Source organism: Raphanus sativus, chromosome 2 (assembly GCF_000801105.2).
Source record: "Raphanus sativus cultivar WK10039 chromosome 2, ASM80110v3, whole genome shotgun sequence".
NCBI lineage: Eukaryota > Viridiplantae > Streptophyta > Magnoliopsida > Brassicales > Brassicaceae > Raphanus > Raphanus sativus.
This window is the reverse complement of record NC_079512.1, coordinates 28,894,011-28,919,081: the sequence shown is the minus strand read 5'-3', so window position 1 is coordinate 28,919,081 and position 25,071 is coordinate 28,894,011. Positions and strand designations below refer to the sequence as shown.

At 35.4% G+C, this 25,071-nt stretch overlaps 6 protein-coding genes across 6 annotated transcripts; 2 read left to right on the top strand and 4 right to left on the bottom strand.

The window, feature by feature from the left end:
* The first annotated feature begins 337 nt into the window (after positions 1–337).
* On the top strand, positions 338–1,651 carry LOC108818965 (probable protein phosphatase 2C 47). Its single transcript, XM_018591933.2, has 3 exons — positions 338–563; positions 637–813; positions 890–1,651. Exons 1-3 carry the CDS (start codon positions 432–434, stop codon positions 1,649–1,651), a joined length of 1,071 nt encoding a protein of 356 aa, XP_018447435.1. The 5' UTR covers positions 338–431.
* Positions 1,652–2,326: 675 nt separating this feature from the next.
* LOC108818955 (phosphoinositide phosphatase SAC7) lies at positions 2,327–6,633 on the bottom strand. The gene is made up of 20 exons (XM_018591922.2): positions 6,472–6,633; positions 6,230–6,375; positions 6,066–6,149; positions 5,750–5,969; positions 5,549–5,606; positions 5,362–5,418; positions 5,236–5,269; positions 5,057–5,137; positions 4,596–4,702; positions 4,390–4,476; positions 4,234–4,311; positions 4,045–4,115; positions 3,859–3,957; positions 3,680–3,779; positions 3,486–3,594; positions 3,323–3,395; positions 3,100–3,193; positions 2,918–3,010; positions 2,754–2,820; positions 2,327–2,674 (listed from the first exon to the last, which is right to left on the bottom strand). Exons 2-20 carry the CDS (start codon positions 6,372–6,374, stop codon positions 2,538–2,540), a joined length of 1,794 nt encoding a protein of 597 aa, XP_018447424.1. The 5' UTR covers position 6,375; positions 6,472–6,633; the 3' UTR covers positions 2,327–2,537.
* A 324-nt stretch (positions 6,634–6,957) lies between these two features.
* LOC108823401 (protein STRICTOSIDINE SYNTHASE-LIKE 5) lies at positions 6,958–8,639 on the bottom strand. Its single transcript, XM_056991521.1, is given in 4 exon segments — positions 6,958–7,382; positions 7,459–7,588; positions 7,677–7,987; positions 8,078–8,639. Coding segments are annotated over 4 exon segments (1,254 nt in total). The 5' UTR covers positions 8,612–8,639; the 3' UTR covers positions 6,958–7,103.
* Positions 8,640–11,315: 2,676 nt separating this feature from the next.
* LOC108823394 (protein STRICTOSIDINE SYNTHASE-LIKE 6) lies at positions 11,316–15,497 on the bottom strand. Its single transcript, XM_018596587.2, has 4 exons — positions 14,997–15,497; positions 12,020–12,330; positions 11,810–11,933; positions 11,316–11,718 (listed from the first exon to the last, which is right to left on the bottom strand). Exons 1-4 carry the CDS (start codon positions 15,396–15,398, stop codon positions 11,440–11,442), a joined length of 1,116 nt encoding a protein of 371 aa, XP_018452089.2. The 5' UTR covers positions 15,399–15,497; the 3' UTR covers positions 11,316–11,439.
* Positions 15,498–19,161: 3,664 nt separating this feature from the next.
* On the top strand, positions 19,162–20,130 carry LOC108829281 (uncharacterized). The gene has a single exon (XM_018602947.2). The coding sequence runs from the start codon at positions 19,202–19,204 to the stop codon at positions 20,042–20,044; it is 843 nt and encodes a 280-aa protein (XP_018458449.2). The 5' UTR covers positions 19,162–19,201; the 3' UTR covers positions 20,045–20,130.
* LOC108829273 (protein S-acyltransferase 10) lies at positions 20,032–22,308 on the bottom strand. Its single transcript, XM_018602942.2, has 11 exons — positions 22,050–22,308; positions 21,841–21,955; positions 21,695–21,769; positions 21,545–21,619; positions 21,293–21,433; positions 21,160–21,193; positions 20,980–21,089; positions 20,813–20,896; positions 20,640–20,723; positions 20,452–20,517; positions 20,032–20,309 (listed from the first exon to the last, which is right to left on the bottom strand). The coding sequence occupies exons 1-11, from the start codon at positions 22,120–22,122 to the stop codon at positions 20,138–20,140; spliced, it is 1,029 nt and encodes a 342-aa protein (XP_018458444.2). The 5' UTR covers positions 22,123–22,308; the 3' UTR covers positions 20,032–20,137.
* Positions 22,309–25,071: the final 2,763 nt, after the last annotated feature.

Sequence of the window (25,071 nt, the reverse complement as noted above, 5' to 3'; positions counted from 1 at the left end):
ACTCCTTGAACGTTATTTATTGTGCCCTAGAAAGCCAGTTTGTAGCAATCCAAACGTAACAAGTGATCATACTGTCATACACTAAGCTACATTGAACACCTCTAGGCCCTAGATGAAATTAGCGTGATAACAACAATGATCCATGACTCACTCAAAGCTACCTTAATCTACAAGTTAGTGATGTTATCTCTTTGTGTGTTCAAAGGGCAAAGCTGCTTTGTCTGAGATCCTGCAACGGTTCTCAGATAACTTGTCTACCAAGGCAGCTATTTGGTCATACAATAGTAATAAGATAAATAAAGTTGAAAATGGAGAGCACATGTAAGGCAGCAAGAGAGCTAATTGGTGAGTAAAATAAGGAAGCAAGAAAGCTTCTTTCTATATTTAAATTAAAAAAATCTGAGAAAGAAAACAAAAAAAAAAAACTGGCAATGGCATCGTTGACGGAAGTTTCGCCGATGATCGGAGATGACAAAGCGGCACACCTGAGCTCCTCCGGGAAGCCTCCAAGGGACCTCTCCGCAATGCGCAATTGCAACAGCACTGCTTGGTTGATCGATTCCGTTGGTTCATCTCTTCTTTATCTTTCGTTTCTTATAATTACATGATCGGACGTGAAATAAAATGTTGTTGCAGGAAGGAGACGAGAGATATGGTCCGGAAGGAGACAACTCTATATTCAAACCTGTGTTCAGATCTGGAAGCTGGTCGGATAAAGGACCGAAACGGTCCATGGAAGACGAGTTCATCTGCGTGGATGATCTCACAGAACATATCGGATCATCATCATCATCCACCGGAGCTTTCTATGGGGTAAAAAAAACATTACACAAAAGTCAAACTAGTTTTTTAAGATTCTTGAGATCTGATCAATGTCTTGTAATTAAAGGTGTTTGATGGACACGGAGGAATTGACGCTGCATCATTCACAAAGAAGAACCTTCTGAAGCTTGTAACGCAAGACAAACACTTCCCAACCAACACCAAGAAGGCGACGAGGAGTGCCTTCGTCAAGACGGATCACGCTTTAGCTGACGCTCCTTCTCTCGACAGATCCTCAGGCACAACCGCGCTCACCGCCCTCATCCTAGACAAAACCATGCTCATCGCAAACGCCGGTGACTCCAGAGCCGTGCTAGGGAAACGAGGCAGAGCCATTGAGCTATCCAAGGACCACAAACCCAACTGCACTTCCGAGAAGCTACGCATTGAGAAGCTTGGAGGTGTTATCTACGACGGATACCTTAACGGGCAGCTCTCGGTGGCTCGAGCGTTAGGAGATTGGCATATTAAGGGAACCAAAGGGTCGCTCTGTCCGCTCAGCTGCGAGCCTGAGCTGGAGGAGGTCGTGCTTAGTGAGGAAGATGAGTTTCTTATATTGGGGTGTGATGGAGTGTGGGATGTGATGAGTAGCCAGTGTGCGGTGACGATGGTGAGGAGGGAGTTGATGCAGCATAACGACCCTGAGAAATGCTCTCAGGCTCTGGTCAAGGAAGCGTTACAACGCAACAGCTGCGATAATCTTACTGCAGTGGTTGTCTGTTTCTCTAAGGAACCGCCTCCGAGGATAGAGATACCTAAGTCGAATAGGAGGAGGAGCATCTCTGCCGAGGGGTTGGATCTCCTGAAAGGCATTTTTAATGATATGTGAAGGAACTGATCAAAAGCTGAAAAGTAAGAAGAGACTTGGTTTGTTTTTTTTTTTTTGTTCCTATGCTTTTTTCTTTGGTTTGTTCCAAGTTTTGGTTCTTTTCGTAAGGAAGTTTTAACCATTTTTTGTACTGACAGTACTGTACATCTTACTTTCCATATCTAAATGATTTTGATATTTGATTTGAAAAGGATCAGTCTTTTTACAGTTTAAACCGTTGCTTAGTGAGATCAAACAAACTATCACCTTCCACTCCTCAATCTAAAAACTGTCACAAATTTTCAAATTAGTCTAAATAAAATGACAATTGAAGCAACTCTCACCTCTTACTCTCCCACAGCAGACAGCAGCATGTGTCTCTTGCATGAATTTTTGCTTCATTGAACGGCTTCCTGAAGAAGAAGGCTTATTTTGGTTTGACTGGAACCTTTCCTGCTTCCTCCCCCCTTAACAAGATAGATACGTCGTCAAGGAAGGTCGTTTTGTGGGCTATAACGAGAAAACGTCTATATTTGTGCTTTAAGAACCAGAATCATACCATTACTTTTGAGATAGTTATATACAAATACCGGCCCTCTATTCATGTTGGTGAAGTTGAATTTCGGAGACTTGTGGTGGGTACAACAAGTAGTCATTCGAGACCATTTATCAGCCTGGGTAAACATAGAAGGAAAATGAAGAAAGATGTGTAATTGTAATTATACCGTCAATGGTGGCTGTGGGAGTATAAAAATAGCAAGGTGTCACCACAGGGGACAATTGCCTCTAGATGGTCCAGCATTGATACAAAAAAAATAACAAACGCAAAAAAACTTTTGGCTCTGACTTGAGACACATGTCTAGTTAGCGATCACAATGGTCAACCCCGAATGGAGAAGAAGATGAGTCAGCCTCTGGGCTTGTGGAGACGAGGCCGGTTGCAGAAGATCCGGCCATTGGCCCTAACCAGTGCTGCGACGCCCACACAGATACCCGTCCAAAGGAGCGTGAAGAATAAGTGCTTATGCTTATAATCACTCCCAGCTGGTCAGCGTAGTACACAGATTTAGAACAAACTTGAAACAAAATCTAATAATTCAGCCAAAAGATAGATCAGTCTTACCTTGTCTTAGAGATATTGTTGCAAACCAGAAACTGAACAGAACCACAGCCAATGCAACTGGGAAGTTCTGAGAAAACAAATTACTTTGTTGTTAGACTAGGATTCTTTATATGCTGATAAAATGGGAGTGGGCATAATTTTAATATTAATTGATGAATGCTTACGGCTACGGCCTCGAGGCCTCCCTTTTGAGGCACAGGAGCCATGTCTCTGCTCATAGCAACTATGTAGTGCCCTTGCAGGAGATCAATCGCATCCTTTTGCACACAGTCAAAAACGAACTAGAGTCAGGACATATTTCAGATTCAGGGACAACTGTAGTTACTAAGAATGAAAAGCCATTGACCTGTTTAGTTCCATCAGCAAAGTTATTCAGGTAATAGCGTACAAGAGAACTCCAACCATCTTTAAGGACACCTTGGGTAGTCCGATGCCCATACCTAGGGTTGAGCCAGTTTGAGACACATTAGATGGCTTGTATCATAGATATACAAAGCACTGCCTTCTTAAATTGACTGCATATTTCCTTTAAGGTGCGACATTTTCAGACCTGAGACTAAACATTTTACCTGACGAAATCACCTTTAAGAGCAGGAGTACCAGAGTATTGAATACTAACGTCATCACCGTGATTAGCCCATACTGAAAGGTGAAATGCGCATAAGCAAAAAGATTCTAAATTTACATCTATGTACTGCAATATTAAATTTCCTACAAAGATAAGAGACTCACATATTTTATAGCGTTCATCAAAATTGAGATGCGAGCTTATGGTTTCTTCAGCGCCAAAAGCACCGATCCTTTTGAGTTGAAGTTCTAACATCTTTCGACCAATCATGCTCTGCAGCACATGGCAGGAAATATGCAGCTTGGTTGAGCAAAGACTAATGAGGTAAGACCAGCATCATCATATTATTATGACTAACCTGGGTGACATTTGTACGGTCTAAGCAATCTATGCAGTTTGTTCGGACAACACCAAGCTGTTCCTTCATTTTATCACTCTTTTCATTTACCAGAAAGTACCTGATAGATAACATGCCAATTTTTATACCTATTTATGTTTCAAAATTGTATAACTAGATATGTTTAAAGAAGTACATACCCATTTTGTTCAAGAAAACCCTCAATCTGCTCGTACAGAATTGATAAGCGCTCAAAATGAATATGCCCACAGATGCGGTGGAAATCGAAGTGCAGGTATCTACAGAGAAGGCATCTCTTTTAAACGAGTTCAAGACAATATGATATAAGCGATCTAAGAAGCAGATTAGACAACACATTAACTAACCTTATTTCATCCCCAGTAATGTGCTGCATAATACTAGCAAACTTCTCACTTAAGCGTCCCTCACCTCCATGCTGATTAGAGAAGAAGCAATTGAGGAGTATAAGATCAAGAAGATCTCGCAAACATCATGTGTACTACATCTTGAGTCACAAATAAAAGAATATTCTTGTCAATTTGAAAGATACGTACCTTATTAACAAGATCAACTGCCAATACTGATCCATATTTTTTCCTTAGGTCCAAAAAGTGACGCTCAGCTATCCGCGTCTGCAAGAGAAACACCCAATGCAAGTTATTTAAAAAGAAGTAAGGAACTAAAAGAGCAGATTGTTAATTAGAACTTACAGCTTCTTCAGGTTGGACAATCTCAAACTTGGGCTTGTAAGTCAGATCTACAATTTGCTCCCACATAAAAGGCATGGATCCTCTGACCTGCAAATGGAGGAGGTACCCTTAGTATGCAAAAAACAAAAAAAAAACAAGAATGTGAATGGTATTACTTAAAAAAATTAAAAATTTGCAGCATAACGGAATTCGCAATATGAGAGCACCTGAACAAATGATGACGAATATCCGTTCATCTGTACAATTTGCTCAGTCTCCACAAAATTAGCAACGTAGCCATCAGGATCAGCTCCTCTTCGCCACATACGCGTACCTTGTAAATGATCAAAGACAAGAGGGAAGACACAATTATCATCTAAATTTTACTATAGGCAAGGGCATATACGTATCCTATCTATCTAAAAGATATAAGAAATTGATGTTAAGGAGACAACCATCGTGCTTTCCCAATCTAAAAACAAATCCCATCAATCACTGCTATAGTTATCTACGAGAAAGATCCTAGTAGTCAAACAAATTACTGAAGTCCTACAGACGTACTTACATAATCACGCCAGACATCAATACAACAAAACCTATTGAAACTTTCCCATTCTTTTGGATTGTTACCCTCGAACAACTTGAAACCGAAGACGTACAGGTAAAAATAGCAGGGAGAAATATGTACCGTTTCTCCGAGTGCATCTTCTTGCAATCAGAGTAATGTCAACAATATCTTTTCCAATAGCTGTTTCGAAACTATTGAAACGTGACTAAGGGTTAAGGAAAGATTGATCCACTATTAAAACGTAGCCAAGTAGAGTAAATAGAAGACAAGGGAGTGAAACAACTAATAAAAAAGGATATTCCCTTGAATTACTGGAAGCAAGAATTGATCAAGCTGCAAACGTAAGACAAAAAAAAGGGTAAGATATTCTGCAAGTACGAAAAACAAGTGAAAGAAAACTAAAGAAGCTCAGAAGTATCACTCACCTTATTATCGATAAGAACTTCCAACATGTAATTGTTCCAAAGAAACCTCGGCTCAGCCTGTAAAAAAAAGGACACATCACCCAAAAGAAGTTACGTTCTGTCAGAAACTAGCAACAAAGAATAATGACTAATTAACAATGTTTATAAGGAAGTTTGATCAGTTTCGCAAAAGTAGCAATCTGGTCACCTGTCTCCACAGAGGTAGCGACTTAGACTCAGCACCCAAATCATGCAAGCGTTGTGAACTGAAATCACAAAACGTAATCTTCTCAAAAGGAAGTTAGAATAACATCATATAAAATTGTTTCGTGAAAGCCATAGAAGAGTAGTACAACATGCCTATACCTACCAAACATCAACATCATAAGTTAGAAACCATTTATTTTACCTCAGAGTCAAGTTAACTTCATAAGAGAAATAGAGACCAGTAGTCTTTTCAGCGACACTAAGCAGCCTGGAGAACTCAGTCTCCATCTTCTTCTGTTCTTCAGGCGAGTTCTTAAGTGAATGATCACAAGGAAGAACCTTCAACGATGTTATTTTGAAAATAGGATGGCCTAGAAACGACCCAGCCCGCTCACTCTCTGTCACAACCACCAGGTACGATCCTGAATCGAAACAACAACATTGCAATCATCTAATCAAACTCAACAAACAGGTTTCTAGATCTATTGATCCAATATAATAAATTGTTTATATATAACCTGCAAGAAGCTTCAACATCCCAACCACACCAGATATGGGATGGATTTTAGGAACGCGCAAGGAATCGCATGCCGAGACTTTATCTGAGACGCAAGGAAAGGAGGATTAGAAAGCAAACCATTGATTTGGAAGAGACGAAGAAGAAGAAGAAGAAGGAACGAACCGATGAGCTTCATGGAAGCATCGACGCGGCTGATATCCAAACAAGGAGCGCCGGAGCCATCAGCTGGCTCGATCACGTACTGATCGGGAAACTCCCATAGTCGTAAACGAGAATGCAATTTGTTCCTAGATTCGGCTGCCTCCATACTGAAATCAACCACAGAGATTCACGGAATCGTTGTAGAGGAAACCTAAAAGCAAAAGGAAGATGATCGGAGGAGGAGGAGGAAATAGGAGAATCACCTGAGATCTGAAGCTTTCGTCGGAGAAGAGGAATTGAATTATGGAATATGATGCGTAAGAACGTGCAAATGATTCTGCGTTGATCTTCCGATCACAAGTCTGTATTTTTAGTGGGCGACGACCACTTCGTATTTTTAGAAGCCACCTCGCTTCTTAGAGGCCATGGGTTCGATTCCACCAGGTTACCATATTTAACTTTTTGATATTCACATACATTTCATGTCATTCCTATATTTAAAATCAATGGGATGAGTAGCCCTTGTTTAAAATTCGATCCAAGCACTTTTGTCTTTTCTTGACAAATACCAATTGGCAATTGCTTTTATTTGAAAGCTTATTAAAACTGAGTGGTCTTTTATCACTTTATATGTGTATGCATGCTGGTCATGAAGTCAGCTGAACAAACCATCCATTGTGATCCCTCAATTTCCAATGTTTAATTAGTATGTGCAGTAAACTTGATGTTTATGTATGAAGGGTTCTTTATTTTGCATAAACTTGATGTTTATTATTCAGAAAGAGAAAGACGCCATTATATCTTGATCATAACATTATCAGGACTCCGTAAGTTTTTTTAAAAATGTGACAGCTAAAGTGATGTATACAAAGTTTGTTTATTTTGCATTGACGTTTCAAATGCTCTTCTGTGCCGGATACTTTAGGAGATGGAGTCGGAGTATGCGTGAATGCAAGAGACTCCCACAATAGAGATAATCCCCAATCTTGACTCCTGTAGTTAAATGAGTAATTTTACGATCATGGTATAATGCAATGGGCTTCCCATCCAAATCCACCTGTAAAACGCCAGCATCCTCCGCAAACATAAGATTGAAGCCCCACTTAGCCGCCATGGCTATGACTTTCCTCAAGAGTGGATACCTCATCGACAGTTTCCGCAACGTTGTTACTCCCTGTATTAATTCATAACACCTTTTCAACAGTACGCACACACACACACAAAAGAAATGACGTAGCCTCATGAGAAACATCAGTATACGGCAGTGCGATCCAGTAATGTCCATCTCCATCGTACCGAATATTATCCGGATAACCGGGTAAGCTTTGAATAAATACCTCCACACGCTCCTCATTGATGTAATACTTGCTGCATCTTCTTCTGTGAACAAGAAGAAAACCACTTTCAGATGATGATGATTCAGTACTCCCAAGAAAAGAGATAATAGAATTGAGAGAGAAAGAGAGACATGGGAGTTTCGCAAAAGATCAGATGAGTTTGGTCGGGAGACATAGACACGCCATTAGCGAAGTAAAGATTTTTTAAAAGGACACGAGTTGTTCTTGTTGTCGGGTCAAAGCTCATGAGTCGACCATGCGGTTTGCCTTCCAAAAAGTCAAAGCTTGATTGACTGTAGCCGTACTTGTAAGAAGCATCTGTGAAATACAAAACGCCGTTATCTCCAACGGCGACTGCATCGGTGAGATTAAATCTCACTCCTTCCGCTTCATCCGTCAACAACTCCGTCTTCTTTCCGCCATTGCTTATGTTCAACAGCCCCTAACATACACACACACAAATAAATAAATATTTTCAAAACATTATTCAAGATCCAAAAACAAAGAAAAAAACATGAGTGACCACCAAAACCTTGTATGCGTCTGCGACGATGACTTCTCCATGTAGTCCAAAAGCGAGGCCAAGTGGTCTACCGCCAGTATTGACCCAGTCCTCTACGACGGAGTCATTAGCTTAATCAAGAGCCTTCACTCGTTTCACCCATCCATCGACACAGCCAGTATAGATAAGACCTGAGTCTCTATCGTAGGCGATATCCTCGGGCTTGTTGAGAAGACCGACGCCGATAAACTCAGCGCCGGTGAGAAGTTTGTCGTTGACAAGGGGAGGGATGGAAGTAGTAGAGTAGACGAGTGAATCGGCGGGAAGTGGAGATGGGTCGAATGTGTCGAGCCGGTAAAGAGCGATGGATGCTAGGAAGGGGATAACGGTGGAGAAAATGAGAAAACGACGTGAGAAGAAGAGAAGAGGCATCGAGAAAGGGTTTGTGGAAAGATGGTGAACAACTCCAAACTTTTTTAAGTTGAAAGACGTACCACGATTTGAAGTTTGAACCATGTTTGGTATGCAGATGTCAACCGTTGACTCGGCGAATCTTTGTATCATTATTAGTTTTGTATCTAATGGGCTTTGACTATTCTTCCATTAGGCCCAATTCGTTACTATTGTTATACGCAGAGGTTCTTGGGTCTACATCAGCTGGCTCTGTTTTGATATAGATAAGAAGTTTAGAACTAATAAAAGCATTGAACCTTCCTCAGCCACGAGGTTAGTTATTTCGTAACGAAACAACTCTAAACCATTTCAGTGCACAAAGTCTTAATAGATAGAAAATGAGATTACGAAACGCAGAATTAACTACTTGTCGTATACCGTTTTAAGTGTATTTTAAAGTTTGATTCTTTTTAAAAACAAAGTTTTGTTTTAAAACGCTTTTACCATAATAAGGGCGGGTATATTTTTTGTTGGAAAAATTAGTTATGTAAAAAAAATTATGATTTTTGATAAATTATATATTTTAAAAATTTATGACTTATTTTTGTTATTTTAAATATGACTAAATTTTTGAAGACTCTAGATAATTATAATTCGTAATATGATTTTATTTATTGAATCCGAAGTTCAATTTATTTTACACTGATTTTTTTAAATTTAAATAAAATATTTTATATCTTCAACCCTCTCTGTATTGAAAAATTTATTTGTGCGTGTCAAAATATTTTCTATAATTTTATTAAATTTCGTTTATGGGATTTAGTTTTTATTTTCAATGAAACTATTTTTTAAGAAGTTGGGATAATTCAGACCTGTATTATGATTTTGTTGATTTAATCATTTGTTATTTCAACTTGATTTTATTTTGAGGTTTCATTTAATAAATGCTTTCAAATAATAAATAACGTGAAAGATTTTTTAGAAAGATATGGCATAAATATTTAAGAAATATTTTTAAAAAAATGGTAAGAACTGAATAATTAAATAATATTTAATATAATTGCAAAATAATGATTTTTTATAGGTTGCAAATACTGACGGCAAAAAGGTACATACAATATTTGTAATTAATTGAAAAAGTTAGGACCATATTGATAAGAAATATTATGCTTTAATAGAATAGATGTTCATGCCTAACTGATTTTATAAATTGATAAAAAGACTGTTTATTTAGTAAAATAATTATATTAAATGAAAAATTAAGTGACAATAAATGTAACACATTTCTATTTTTATTTAAGTTATTATTTTATTCATAAAAACATGGCTTTGAATAATGTTTTTGATTACGTTATTTTCCACCGGTTGAAACTAAAATAATTTTATTTATTGAACCCGAAGTCAAACTTATTTTACACTGATTTTTTTTAATTTAAATAAAATATTTTAAATCTTCAACACTCTCTGTATTGAAAAAATTATTTGTGCTCTTCGAAAAAATTTCTATAATTTTATTAAATTTAGTTTATGTGTTTTAGTTTTTATTTTAAATTTAACTATTTTTAAGAAGTTGGGATAATTCAGACCCGTATTATGATTTTGTTGATTTAATCATTTGTTATTTCAACTTGATTTTATTTCGAAGTTTCATTTAATAAATGCTTTCAAATAATTAATAACGTGAAAGATTTTTGGAAAGATATAGCGTAAATATTTAAGAAACAAAATTTTAAAAAATGGTAAGAACTGAATTATTAAATACTCTGTAATGTAATTGCAAAATAATGACTTTTTATTGGTTGCAAATATTTCCGGCGAAAAGGTACATAAGATATTTGTAATTAATTGGAAAAGTCAGGACCATATTCATGCCTAACTGATTTTATAAATTGATAAAAGACTGTTTATTTAGTAAAATAATTATATTAAATGAAAAATTAAGTGACAATAAATGTAACACATTTTGATTTTTTTATTTAAATTATTATTTTATTCATAAAAACATGGCTTTGAATAATGTTTTTGATTACGTTATTTTCCACAGTTGAAAGTAAAATGTTTTTTTTTACTAAATCGAACATTTAACCATATATAAAACTTAGTTATTTACATTTTTGATTTTATAATTGACACAAAATCTATATTGATTAACTAATAAATAAAAATATGTACTATTATTATTATGGTAATATAATTAATGATGTCTATAAATGTGAAGGTAATATAATTAATAAAATTATTAAGCTAATGAAATATGGAAATACAATTAATAGTTACTACTATTTATGTTTCCAAACAAATTTCATTTAGAATACTATACTTGTTTCCAAACATTTCCAAAATGTACTTCAACTTTAATAATATAGATTCTCTCAGTAATGGACTAAAGAAATTACTGCAATAGGTAATGAAAACAAACACTTCCTACACATAATACCAATCCGATTTGTTATACACTAAGTGAATACTACCAAATCATACCTCCGACCTTTAAACCAACATTTCCTGATTGGTTTTGATATTTCACAAATCATGTCGTTGATGAAAATCATGGGATCAGTAGTAGAAAGGAAAAGTTAGTCCAATCACTTCCTCTCTTGCAAACAATAAATTATTTAATTATACAAAATTACCAATCTAGCAATTGATTTGAAATCGATGAAATAATGGAACTGGTTCTAGATATCCATGATCTAAAAAGTCTTCATCTACATTAGGCATGCAAATATAAACCGGGTGCAGGTTTGCGAACTGAACTGAACAGAGGGTTTTCGGTCATTGGCTGTGAACTGATTAGCAACATACTAAAATCTATTTGGTTTTCAGTTGGTTGTCAAACCGATCGGTTATTTGTTTTTTTTTTCTAAACATAGAATGTTTTGGAATCACTGTTTCATGTTACTAATATTCGAGAAACGAAGATCATATATCATCATCGTTCTCATTAACGATGGGTTTACAATGCGTGGCAGTGACATGATAATAAACGTAGGAGTTCTTCAAAGCCTCTTTTGTGCAGGATACTTGAGGAGATCGAGTCGGAGTATGTGTGAATACACAAGATTCCCACAATATAGATATTTCCCAATCTTTACTCCACTGGTCACGTGAGAGTGTTTAGAATCATGGTACAACGCGATGGGCTTCCCATCCAGATCCACCTGCAAAACGCCAGCATTCTCAAAAATCATGGTGTCAAAGCCATACTTAGCCGCCAGGCCTTGGAGTTTCCTTATGAAAGGGTATCTAAACGAGAGCTTCCACAACATCGTTACTCCCTGTTGAGTAGAAAGAAAACAATGATACCAAAGCTGAATCTTGTAGATTGAACAAGTCATAAAGTTAATAATTTCAAATTGTGTATAGTACCGAAGGCATCGCAATCCAATAATGTCCATCTCCGTCGTACCGGATGTTATCCGGATAACCAGGTAAGCTTTGAATAAACACCTCCACACGCTCCTCATTGATGTAATACTTGCTGCATCTTCTTCTGTGAACAACAACAAAACAAGTTCATGAGATGAGTATTTATTTCATAGAGAGGAGATTACAGAGTTAGAGAGAGAGAGTCAGGACAAGGGAGTTTCGCAGAAGACGAGATGGGTTTGGTCAGCAGACATAGAGATACCGTTAGAGAAGTAACGGTATCTAAGTAGGACACGTGTGGTTCGTGTAATGGGGTCAAAGCTCATGAGTCGGCCATGTGGTTTGCCTTCCCATAAATCAAACGCAAAGTGATGGAGGTTGTATTTGTAAGAAGCATCTGTGAAATACAAAACGCCGTTATCTCTAACGGCGACTGCATCGGTGAGCTTGAACTTCACTCCTTCCGCTTCATCCGTCAACAATTCCGTCTTCTTCCCGTCATCGCTTATATTCAACAATCCCTACACGCATAAAACTCATCACCTCATATAGAGAAAGTGGCCAAGTCAGGTGGGGGCATGTGCACCCAAATTTATATTAAAATTCAAAACTATGTATGTATAAACATCAAAATTATGTTAGTTATATGGTAAAAATCAGCTTGTGCACCATTATTTTCCCATGTTCCATCCCTTTTCATATGCACTTTTATTTTTTATTATCAATGTATAGTGTATCCATTAATTAAATGAATGGTCTAGATTCACCCCTGTTTGGACATCTTATATAATAAAGTTGGCTTTTTTTTCTCCTTGGGGGTTTAAATGCCATGTGGCACATTTTTTTTAATAATTTTTTTTAATTTATATTTAATAGATTTTAATGTTAATTATGAAAGACACATTGGATTTTTAAAATTTTCCTCATAAAAACCCAAACATTTATAACAGTGTTTTGAACCCGAACCAGAGCTACTATTGAATCGGTAAACTCTCCGACCCAATATAAATCGGATTTGAGTTTTGTGAAAAAGCCAAAATTTAAAACCCAAATTAAAACCTCCAAAAACTCACAGAAACCCAAAACCCGATACCGGTTGCACCACTGGTTGAACAAATATATAATTTTTATTTTTTTTAGTTTTAGTTATATTTAAATTCTGTTTTATATTCTAAATTTCCAATTATCTTATATAATAAAGTTGAGTTTTTTTCCTCCCTAGGAGAAAACCCAATGTCATTTGAAACACTTTTTTTAATAATTAAAATATTTTCTTAAATTATATTTAATAGGTTTTAATGTTAATTATGAAAGACATTGGGTTTTTAAACTTTTCCTCATAAAAGCCCAAGCGTTTATAACAGTGTTTTTAACCCGAACCGGAACCACTGTTGAACCGGTAAACTCCGCGACCCAATATAAATCTTGTTTGAGTTTTGTGAAAATAATCCAAAATTTAAAATCCCAATTTAAAACCTCAAAAAACTCGCTAAAACCCAAAATTCAATACCGGTTAGACCACTGGTTGAATCAATAAATAATTTTTATTTTTTTAGTTTTTAGTTATGTTTTAAATTATGTTTTATATTATAAATTTCCAATTATAAAGTTAGATTTTTTTTTCAGTTTTATTACCGTCTTCCTATTCTTCTACACTACAATTTACATTTACAAGGAAGGTGAGTAAGCGTGATCGTGCTCGACCCGCACATCCATAAAACAAACTCAAAGACGATCAAGCTTATTATTCCTCTACATTACAATTTACGTTTGCAAGAAAAATGAGTAAGTTATTTTTTATTTAACTTAGTTTATAACAAGTCATTACATTTTTAATTTACAGATCAAAAAGAATAAGATCATATGATCATGTGGATTACAAAACATGTTTTGAATTGTTGAAGAACAAGAACATGGCGAGCTGTTGGTAAGTTTTAAAATTTAGAGAAAATAAAAATTAGTTGATGTGATTTGGTGTTAATTTATTTTTGTTATTGACAATTTACTAATATGATATTTTAATTTTGGTTTATTTTGCATTGGAAGTTTAATTTATTATTCACATTCGACATAGATATTTGTGAATTGTATGTCTTGATTTCTTTTAGATGTCATAACTCTTATATTACAAACTTTTTAAATAGTCTAAACTATTTCTTAATATTTTGTATGTCAAATGAAGTTAAAAATATAGAAACCAAGGTTAAGTATTTTCTAAATGTTTTAAGCATAAAATAGATAAATATCCAAACTATTATTTTATGTTTAGAAAACATTTCAAAATATTAACTATTATATAAAAAATTTATAGCTAATATATTATTATATAATAAAATTAATTCATTTATTAACATGCGGTTCATCAACGGTTGGTCCAATAACTCATTGATCCGGTCAATTCAGCGACCTGGTCAATCGTCAGATTCAGTGTCTAAGTTGGGTTTTAAAATCATGGTTTATAGGTTTTCTTTATATTTGATTTGACTATGGAGAATAGAGCCTCTATGATTCTCCATAGTCAATGATCTGGTGTATCACTTTCATAAATTTGACCCACATGATCCGTATGACCAAAAATCTTAAACCCGCATCCACCCCGCCAAAACCTGTGGATAAACCGTCTTACTCGCGTGTAATAATAATTATATTAAAAACTAATTATTTTAATTATATATTAATATTTTAATTATATATTAATTATTTTAATTATATATTAATTATTAAAAATAATATTAAAATAATACACTATAACTAAAATTATATAAATATTTTATATGTTTATATATTTTTACGAAAAATAAAATTAAAAAAAAAACTTTTTTTTGAATTTACGGGTCGGCGGATATCCGCGACTCATATTTGGCTGACCCGCACCCGCCCCGCTTAAACTAATCTTAACCCACACCCGCATTCGCAATTTGAAAATTTTAAACCGATCGACCCGCACCCGCTCCACGGTGGGTCAGACGGGGCGGAGCCTCCGGGATTTGAATTAAATTCTCAGCTCCACTAACCACTATCAAAAAGATCAGAAAATATCATTTTTACATATTTTCATTTCATATTTTTAGAATATTTTATTTATTAAAATCATATAATAAATTATAAATTTAGTAAAAATACAACATATGAACCCGGCGCGTAGCGCCGGAATACCACTAGTAAAAAATAAACAGGACCACTAAACCTTGTATGCGTCTGCTACAATGACTTCACCGTGTAGTCCAAAAGCGATGCCGAGTGGTCTACCGCCGGTATTGACCCAGTCCTCTACTACAGAGTCATTAACTGACTCTAGAGCCTTGACTCGTTTCACCCATCCATCAACACAGCCAGTATAGATGAGGCCCGAGTCTCTGTGGTAGGCGATATCCTCGGGGCTGTTGAGAAGCCCAGCACCGATAAACTCAGCTCCGGTTAGAAGCTGGTCGTTGATAAGCGGTGAAATAGAGTCAGTTGAGTAGACTAGTGCGTCGGAAGGAAGAAGAGCTGGGTCGAACGTGTCGAACCGGTAGAGAACGATGGAGGCGAGGAGGGGAATGATGGCGGATAAGAAGAGAAAACGTAGGGAGAAGAAGAAGAGAGGCATTATGAGAATGGATTGGGTTTTGTGGAAAGTGGTGAAACAACTCCAAACTTTCTACTTTCTAGCTATCCCCGAACTACACGTTACACATGATGTAGCAATCATTGACTATAAAAGGGATCTTTGAATCTTCAATCCTCCTTAAACCGAGTGCAGGTACGTGAACATACGATAATCATAAGGCCCAGTATGTTCTTGGTCAAGTTTCCATACATTACAGTTTTTTGGGCCTTCATTACCAGTCCGTGACTTGAATCAGTACATAGATAAGGTATGCAAAATATCCTTAAATTTTGATTTGTTCTCTTGTTTTTCTTCGAGATGATCCAATTCTCTTATCCTTTTTCGAGATGATCAAAAATCCGTAATTTTACGGATTAACTCAAACACTGATATCACTTCGAGTATTCTTTAAGACCGGATTAAATGACAAACGTTACAATTTTGATAAATAAATATCTTCGTTGATCAGGTATGTGTATATAAAAAATACTCATTCCATTTCATAACGATACATATTCTAAGAAAAAAATTGTTTGAAAAAGATACATTTTTTATATTTTCAATATATTTTTGTAAACTTTAAGAACATTAATTGCATTTACTGAATTTTTATTGGTTTAAATTATGAAAATAGATAATCACAAGAAATTATGCATTCAATACTTAAATTTAAGATTCTCTCTATTTCAAATTAATCCATGTTTTAGAAAAAAATTATTTTTAAAAAATGTATTTTTTTATTTCTAATGCAATTTTTTAATAGACAATAATGATAAATTGTAATTTTTTAAAAAACTGATTGTATTTACTAAATTTTGATTGGTTGTAAGTTATGAGAAAAAAATAATCACAAAAAACTGTACATTTAATACTAAGATTTAATATGCTTTATTAATAAGTGTGAAAATCCCAACACATGAATTAATTTAAAACAGAGGGAGTATGTCTAATAATCTATGTAAAAAACCAAAACATGTAATATTTTAAAACGGATGTAATATATATAAACTAAATAATTATTATTTCTATCTTTGAAAATTACGGAGAGGCGGCAATAGAGGTGAGGTTTTGGTTTTTATATAAATCACATTTCATAAGTAAAGACTGGCTCATATATAATTGGTTTTGGTTTTGTAATACATAAAGAAAACTTGGATGGATGAACAAAAACGGCTTCTTCATACCTCTGATAAGTTTCTCTGTAATATACTATTTTGATACTATTATCTTGTTGAATGCTTTATTGAAATAAGAGAAAAAAGGAAAAGACAGAGAAGAGAGAGTTATGGAGACGCGGCAAACAGAGGTGAGGTGATGGGGGCAATGGCTCACCAATTATGGCAATTGGGTGGCACAATTATCACAGAACATGACCAAAAATGAACCTAACAAAACAAAATAATAATACCAAAGAAAGAAAGAAACAAGTGTAATGCAGCATTACAAAGTAGTTGCTATTATTATGTAACGGAGGGTCCATCCAAGTGTAACGTAACTTCACATGGCTGATGGGCCAAATATTTCCATACCTATCGTCGCAATGTATACCTAAGCTTCACATGGTTCCCTTAAACCAAATTCTTCTATTATGTTAACAACAACAAAATTTTCTTGCACACTGTGACTAGGCCTACATGTGATTAAGACCGGTTCTCGACCATGATAAGTGGAACACTTGCCAGGAATCTCTAAATTTTTTGAATAAAACTATATAGACATAGGTTCCCAAATTTTCTTTTTAAACCCTTAAATATGTTGGAAACTTTTTTACATAAACATAACCAAAAGCCTCTAAAATTTCAGGACAGCCCAACATGTGACGTGTTTTTTTTTTTTTTTTTGAACAACATAAACTTCATTAAAACAGAACCTAAACCGGCAAAACAGAGTAGTTGGTACAAACAGCGGACTTAGCAATAAGATCCGCGACTGAGTTCAAACGACGAGGAATAAAAGAGAAATGCAGCAAAGTAAACGAGAGAGATAGTGCCTCGATATCCAGATTGAGTCCGTAGATCTCCGTCGGATGTAGCTTCGAGGAAAGTGCATTGATTAGCACTTGGTTATCTGACTTCAAACAGATTTTGGTAGATTTTGGTGAATTGGAGAGCTTTTGCATGGAGAAGGGCTTCTCTAATCGCGATTGCTTCCGTCATGAGAAGTGTTGCAACGTAGCGTTCTGTCGAGGATCCCTGTCCGAGTCTAATTTTTTTTTTTTTTGATTGGTTATTAGTTTATTACTATAGATTAAATATGTAAAAGGAAAAGAAAGATTGATTGGAAAATCGTATGTAGGGTATCTTGTACGTAGAACCAACAACTGAAGTTGGGTGTGTTTTCATACATGATACATGTATGGGAAATGGGATAGAAATATCTCAAAATGAAATATCTCAACATGAAAATATCTATTATGCAAGTCCAAAAAAGAAAAATCTATTATGCAAACCTGAAAAGGAAAAAGTAACATATCCAAAGGCACGGGAAGATATTACAATGAGATGCCTTTTTGATAAAGATGAAAGCGTAATAGTTATGATAGATATTTGAGAAATATCTAATTAAAGAGATGAGGGAATCAGTTGCAGGCTGTGCTTCGATAGTAACAACTAACAAGTCACGTTCACTAATTCAAACTAGGTAAGGAAAGAAAGGAGGTGTGATTGTGATTGGTTGATTATTACTATTACAAACCAGCTAGTTATTTCCTAAGTTTTTAACAAGACACTCGTGCACACGGGCCCGTATATAGTATTATCCAACCACCGGCTTTTCTAAAGATCATTATCAGTTTAATTATTTTGGTGTTTAGATTATGACATAATCCTCTGATCACAAAAATATGAGAAAATATATGCTCACTAATTAAGTAACATACAATCCATATATTCATGCACGATGGTGTTTATCAACAGGTTTGGCTCTGAGATAAAACTCAAAAAGCACCTGTTTTAAACGCTAAATTTTGTAAAAAATAATTAAATAGAAGGGTTAAGATATCAATTTTCGGTCTAATAATTTATGGGCAATATATATATAGGACAATTCTATCAAATAGTCATTTTTAAGTTTTTTGTTACAAAAATATCATTCAAAAAATAAAATGACAAAATAACTTACTTTTGTTTTGAATATTTTAATTTTTAGTTTTTTAAAATTTGAAATCCCACTTCCAAACTCACTTCTTAACTCTATACCTTTGCCCTAGAACATTAGTTAACCCAAAGATTATAAATACATATTTATCTTTAAATAAAATCTTTTTGATCATTTTTTTATTTGGAAGCTATTTTTGTGAAAATAAAATAAAAAGTGTTATCTAAATAAATTTCTGATATATATATATATATATATATATATAATATATATATATATATATATATTTGTGTTTTAGGCGTCTAAATATATATGACCGAACATGTCTATCAACATCCAAAGTTGAAGGAGATGCTTGACACAATATTTTAGTTCTGATTTTTCTTGCCTAATCAAAAGTCTAAGTAGGTACCTCAGCTATCTTTTTCTACATAAAAAATAGATATATTAGCTATGAACCTACTTAAACATGAAATTAGCAAATTAGGTAGATGTGTAGGAGCTAACTTTATGATTAAGTGAGAGAGACACAAAAAGAAAGGACATTTAAGTAGGCTTTGATTGAACAAATCAACCCTTCACGTGGCTTTAACATTCACAGGTCTAAAATACTACTTTTGACCTATCTCCCTCTCTAGCTCTATTTATATTCAACCATACTTCTTTCTAGCTAAAGCTTTCTCTCTATTATCAAAACCCATTATCAAATGTCTGCCTCCTACCATGTTAGATCTTGTAGCTTACCAGCTCGGCCACACTCAAATGGTCTCAACCATATCCAACTCCTCCTCAAGAAGCTACCTACCGATAATAATAATAATAACAACAGCCTCTCACTTCTCTCACAGCTCTATGACTCTGTCTCTCATCTCTTCAACGAATCACCTTCTTCATTACTACTCCCTCATCACTCTTTCTTCTCTCATCTTCTTGATCTCTCCCTTGTACACCTTGACTTGTGTTCCAAGCTAAGAGACATCACTTGCCGCATAAAGGAGTCTCTCCGTGACCTCCGTTCAGCTTTCAGACGGAGGAGATACGGTGGAGATTCTACCATCCGCCGCCACGTTAATTCCTTTATCCGATCTAGGAAAGCCGTTCACAAGGATCTTGCTAAGCTGCTTTTGTTGCTTAAACAAGCCGATCACTCCTACTCAGGGCCAGCTCATCATTTGATCACACTGCTCCGACAAGTTTGTTCACAAACATGCCTTTCCTTTAGAACAGTCCTGTTGTCGTTATCCACATCAGTACCTAAGCCAAGACCTTCCAAGTGGGCTTTGGTTACCAAACTGGTGATCAAGAACGTTACCAATACAGGCGATCAAGTTGAGACCGGACGAAGAAACGAGTACCAGTTGATGGACGAAGAACTACAAAGATTCTGCTCGGCGAAAGAGATAAAGAAGGAAAGAATCAAGTCTTTGAACACAAGCTTAGATAAGGTAGATATTGTAGTTGAAGATCTGGAGGAGACGCTTGAAAGCTTGTACAGGCGTATGATCAAAGCTAGAGTCTCTCTTTTGAACATAGTCTCTTTGCATATATGATTTTAATTTTCATCTTTATTCACTGTATGTATGTATACAAACGTCACTCATGTTTTAGATAAAACATGTTTACCTTATTAGACTAATGGACACTTAGCAACAACGACATTTCAAGATATCTAAGCAAGTGTAGGAGGAGGATCTTGATCTATCCTCCAGTTCGTAGGCAGTGGGCAACGAGTCTAGAGAATCGTTGCCGCAACAGACGTTGTATAGATTCCTCTTGATTCCTCTGCTAAAAGGATGTACTCGCTCCGGAAAATTCCTAACAAAACACACATATGCTCTGTTATAACCAATGTAAACAAACCGATCAACAGACACATTTTAAAACATTTATACGAAGAAACTAGGTTCTCTCTCCAAAGTAACTTGATGTTATAACTTATAGAAGATGAGTTGAATACCTCATGTATGGAATACGTTTTCGCCTCACGAGTTCATAAGTGCTTTGATTCGTAAGAATGAGGTAGCTGGCAGGACAACCAACGTAAGCAGTTAGACAAAACGTATATGAGATTGCGGAAAGTATCAAGAAGATGTGAATACACACACACACACACACACACACACACACACACACACACACACAAACCTGTGAAATAGCAAAAGAAGCAGCACAAATATCAAGGAGATCACCAATATGACAAGCAGAAGTATGATAATTGCATTCTTCCACCTGTTCACATTAATTAATGCTTCAACGCATTAGGAGGATCTGCTTAGAACTTGGCAGAGGGAAATGGAAAAAAAAAAGAGTATTAATACCAAGGCTTGGCTACGTTACTAAGGTAGTCAATGTACATGATGAGTGTCCAGATGCATAGAGCACTCTCTTCACAGATGTACCACCTGATAGTCATGGAAACAAAACAAAACGCATAAGGCTTGGACAATTGTTACATACTGCAACTTAGGCTTTTGCAGGGCATTACCAGAATTTACAATGGTTTTTCTTTCCTACACATGTTCCCAACCAAACACAGTGATGATCAAACTGAATAACACATCGATCACAGTCATGACAATGTTTGGCTCGTGGAGGCTGCAAAACATTTAGGGAGGTAAAAAAAACAAGTTGAGCAACTGAATACATACGAGACTGAAATATTTACCTGCTCCACATGACAATAGCCGCATGTCAAAGCTCTGCAGGATATAAAATAATAATAGCAACAATTCAGTATCAGTAACACTCCTCCTTCCTATTAATAGAAAGCGTTGATTAAAAGTCAGATATGTACGTACCTTAAGGATGTACCTGGAGGGTACAAGTCCAGAACCATCCTCCCCCAGTAAGTCGGAGCCCTTCTGCCACTTGAGGCTGATTCGCCTTCCATAGTAATAACTGCGCTCCCACTTTTTTCTGGAAGCATGTTGTTGCCTTCGCTTAAATAACCACATAATTAAAACAACAAGAGTTTGACAGACAGAAGCTTTAAGTAGAAGTCAATTCCATAAAATTTTCTTAGTGAACAAGGATAGTAACAAAAGTCTTACAATGATGTGGTGGTAGGTGCGTTTCTGTACATTGCATTAGTCTCGTCAACATCCCTCATTGCATCAATAACATACCTAAAAGAGAAGCAAAGAAAGAAGCTTTTAGCAACCACAGAGGACTGAAAGGAAGGCATATAGTGGAGAGATTACCCAGGTGAAGAGCCAGAAGTGACGAAGTACTGGAGAAGTGTGACACAGAACAAGAACAAGTAAGAGGACATATACCTGTTAAAGAGAAGGTGAGAGAGAGAGAGAGAGGTGATTGAATATAGCTAAAAGAAATGAGAGGAACATACCATGGATGTAGCTTAGTTTTCTCGATGAATTCATCATCGCAAACGAGAAGGAAGCCGATGAAGAAGAGGTGGAGAGCTACTAGTGCCAATTTAAGAAACAGAGAAGATCTTCGAACTGCAAATAACAATTTTTGAGTTAAGTGAATCACAGAGCTTAAGAGCCAAATCAAATCCAAATTAGGAGACATTATTGTAATTAGGGTTATTACCAGGATCAGAGAGGCAAGGAAGGTTGAGGAGAAGACGGTCCCTGCTTCCAAGAACAGGGCACCAAACCCCCATGGTTGACTCTCTCTTAGGCAAACATTTGGAGAGAGACAGACAGAGGCAGGGAGAATCGCGCACGAAGACAGAATAAGATGTCCAAGATGCAATCTTGTTGTAGTTGTCCAAAATCGACAGATAGAGTGTTGAGATTATTTTATTAGTTGGCCATTGCCTGATTTTCTCTTGAGCCACAAACAAGACACAAAAGGAGATGAAAACAGTTTTGTGTTTGAGCTCCGCTTAGGGAAGACAAGACTTTAGTTGGGCTTCTTTTGAGAAGCTAGGCCCATTCAGAAAATAAAGAAAGCTACAGCCTCTAAGAGGCCCACATTTTGGGGTATCTTTTTTTTTGTCGGATATTAAATTTAGAGGTGCGATATCCTTATTTTTAAAGGTATTCATGATCCGTGTCCTTTTAGTCTGATCTGATTCAATCATTAGCCATTCAGATATTTAGTGTCTGGATTAGGGCTGGGAAAAAATCCGAACCCGAAAAACCGAACCGAACCCGATCCGAAAAAGTAGCACCGAACCCGAACCGAAATTGATTAAATATCCGAACGGGTTCAAAATTTCGGTATTTAATGAATCAAAACCGAACCCGATCCGAACCGAAATATTTTGGGTTCCCGAATGTATCCAAAATAAATTTATATAGTTAAATATATACATTGTTTTTATATATAATGTATATTAAAAATATATAAGATACCTTTAAGTTTTCCAAAATACTCGGAAAATATATGCAAATAGTCAAAAGTGAATGTTTAAATAGCTAAAGTATACTGAAAACACCAAAATAGTTAAATATCTATTGATTTTTTATCCAAATATTCAAAGAAAACCAATTTATATGTTAAATTAAGGTATTTTGACATATATGTTATGAAAATTGATATGTAATATATTATCTTTCTTACAGATTTTGAAAATTTAAAGTATATAATAAATTTTGAAAATTTAAAAACATTTTAAATGGGTTATCCGAACCCGAACCGAACCCGCAAAGATCTGAACCGAACCCGAACCGAAATTTAGAAATATCCGAATGGGGCTGAAATCTTTGACCCCGAAAACCCAGAACCCGAATGGACTGAACCGAAACCCGAATGGATACCCGAACGCCCAACCCTAGGCTGGATATCCAATTCGATAACATAAGTTTAAATAAAACAATAGAAAATAAATAGAATCCTCAAAGTAGGATAAAATAATAATTTTTCATTAAAAAAAATTTACTTACTTTTTAAAATTATAATAACTATTAAATAATTTTAGTAGATAAAATAATGTAAAATTTATATACAACATAATATTTATATAACTTATATATATATTAAATATATTAAATATATATACACATATATATAACGGATCAGAACGATACCTCTTTTTAAAAATATTAGTATTTCTGATTTATTTTGTTTTTTACGAATATTACAAATATTAATATTTGTTTTGATTCGTAGAATTACATATATATTTTGGATTTTTCGAATAAAACAAAAATTTGAGGATATTTTTTTCGGTCCGAATAAGATTATATTATAAATAGGCGCAAATTTTTGATGCGCCAGGATTTAAGTTTTGTGGGTCCAAGAAGCTGATTTAAACTTTGGGAGGATGAGCAGACTTCAAAACCAAAGCTAGCCAGACTTTCTTTTTGGGTGTTAATGTTAAATAAGATAGCCAAACTTATCAGAACGATATGAGGGTGTCCTAATTATGTTCTGATGGTTAAGTTCAGTGGCGAAGAATATTATTGTTTGATACGTAAAACTTTACTGGGAACATGAAAAAAAAAACTTTCAAGTGATTAAAAACAAAATATAATAAAAAGTATAAAATGATGATGTTCTATCGTTCAACTCCGGTTCAAGTCAAAAATCTAAAGAAGCTTCCTTCCTTTATTCTGTTGGCAGGAACTATTCTATAACTAAATGTAAAAAGAAGACCAAACACTTTTCTTGTCTTCAAAAGTAATGAACAAAAGGCAAACATAATCAAGTAGAAACTAGAAAGAGACGAGCATGCGAGCACGTTCCTTCGTTAAGAATCTTAAGATAAACAAATAGAAATGGAGAGCACATCATCTCGTTCCCTTAAAAGCCAACGTCTTCACTTTTATTTACTGTTGACGTTTCCTTCCCCACGTTTCTGTTTCTTAAAACAAAACAAAAGCAGAAACAAGGGCTTTCCCAATATGGCTAACTCTCCAAAAGATAATATTGTTTGGTGTGGCGCAAGGAGGAAACTTCTCCGCCGATCGATCTCCCAGCAGTATCACCACCATTCACTCATCTATACCAGAAACACCTAGTAAACCTTTGTTTAAAGACTTAAAGTTGACCATTGCAAGTGGTGTAGGGAAGGAGAGCGTTTAGAGCGCAAAAGAGTCTGGTGAAGCTTCAGGCGGACCGGTGGCTAGAGGAGGGAGTACTTGTGGGGAGACAAGCTAGAATAGCATTACATTGTATGCATGCTCTTGCTCGCTTGCAGGTTAGGGTTCGTACTTCGTACTCGTCAGACCTAATCCTAAAGTTTTCCCCTGTTTCTTCTAGCCCTCTCGTGATTGTGACATCTACATAACACCATTTTGTCCTTTCAAATTAACTCAAAAAACGGTTTGTGATTTTTGTATAATGTAACTAACTAACCCTAACACCCTCCAATGTGTACTGATAAACATGATTAGTCTAGCTAGCATTCTCTCGATTTTTTCATGAAAAGTAGTAAAAGATATACATTCTGAAAGGATCCCTAGGTTATCTGAAGCAAAGCGAATCACAAGCAGTCCAAGACATATTTACTTGGAATGGAAGCTAGTGGAACCTTGGATGTGAAGAAAGGATGCTTCCATGGAGACTGGAGAGACACCAAATCTGGTAAAATGGCTTGGATCTAAAGAATCTGAAAGTTATATATAAGCAAGATCAGTTACCTTTATAGAGTTTACATCACCTC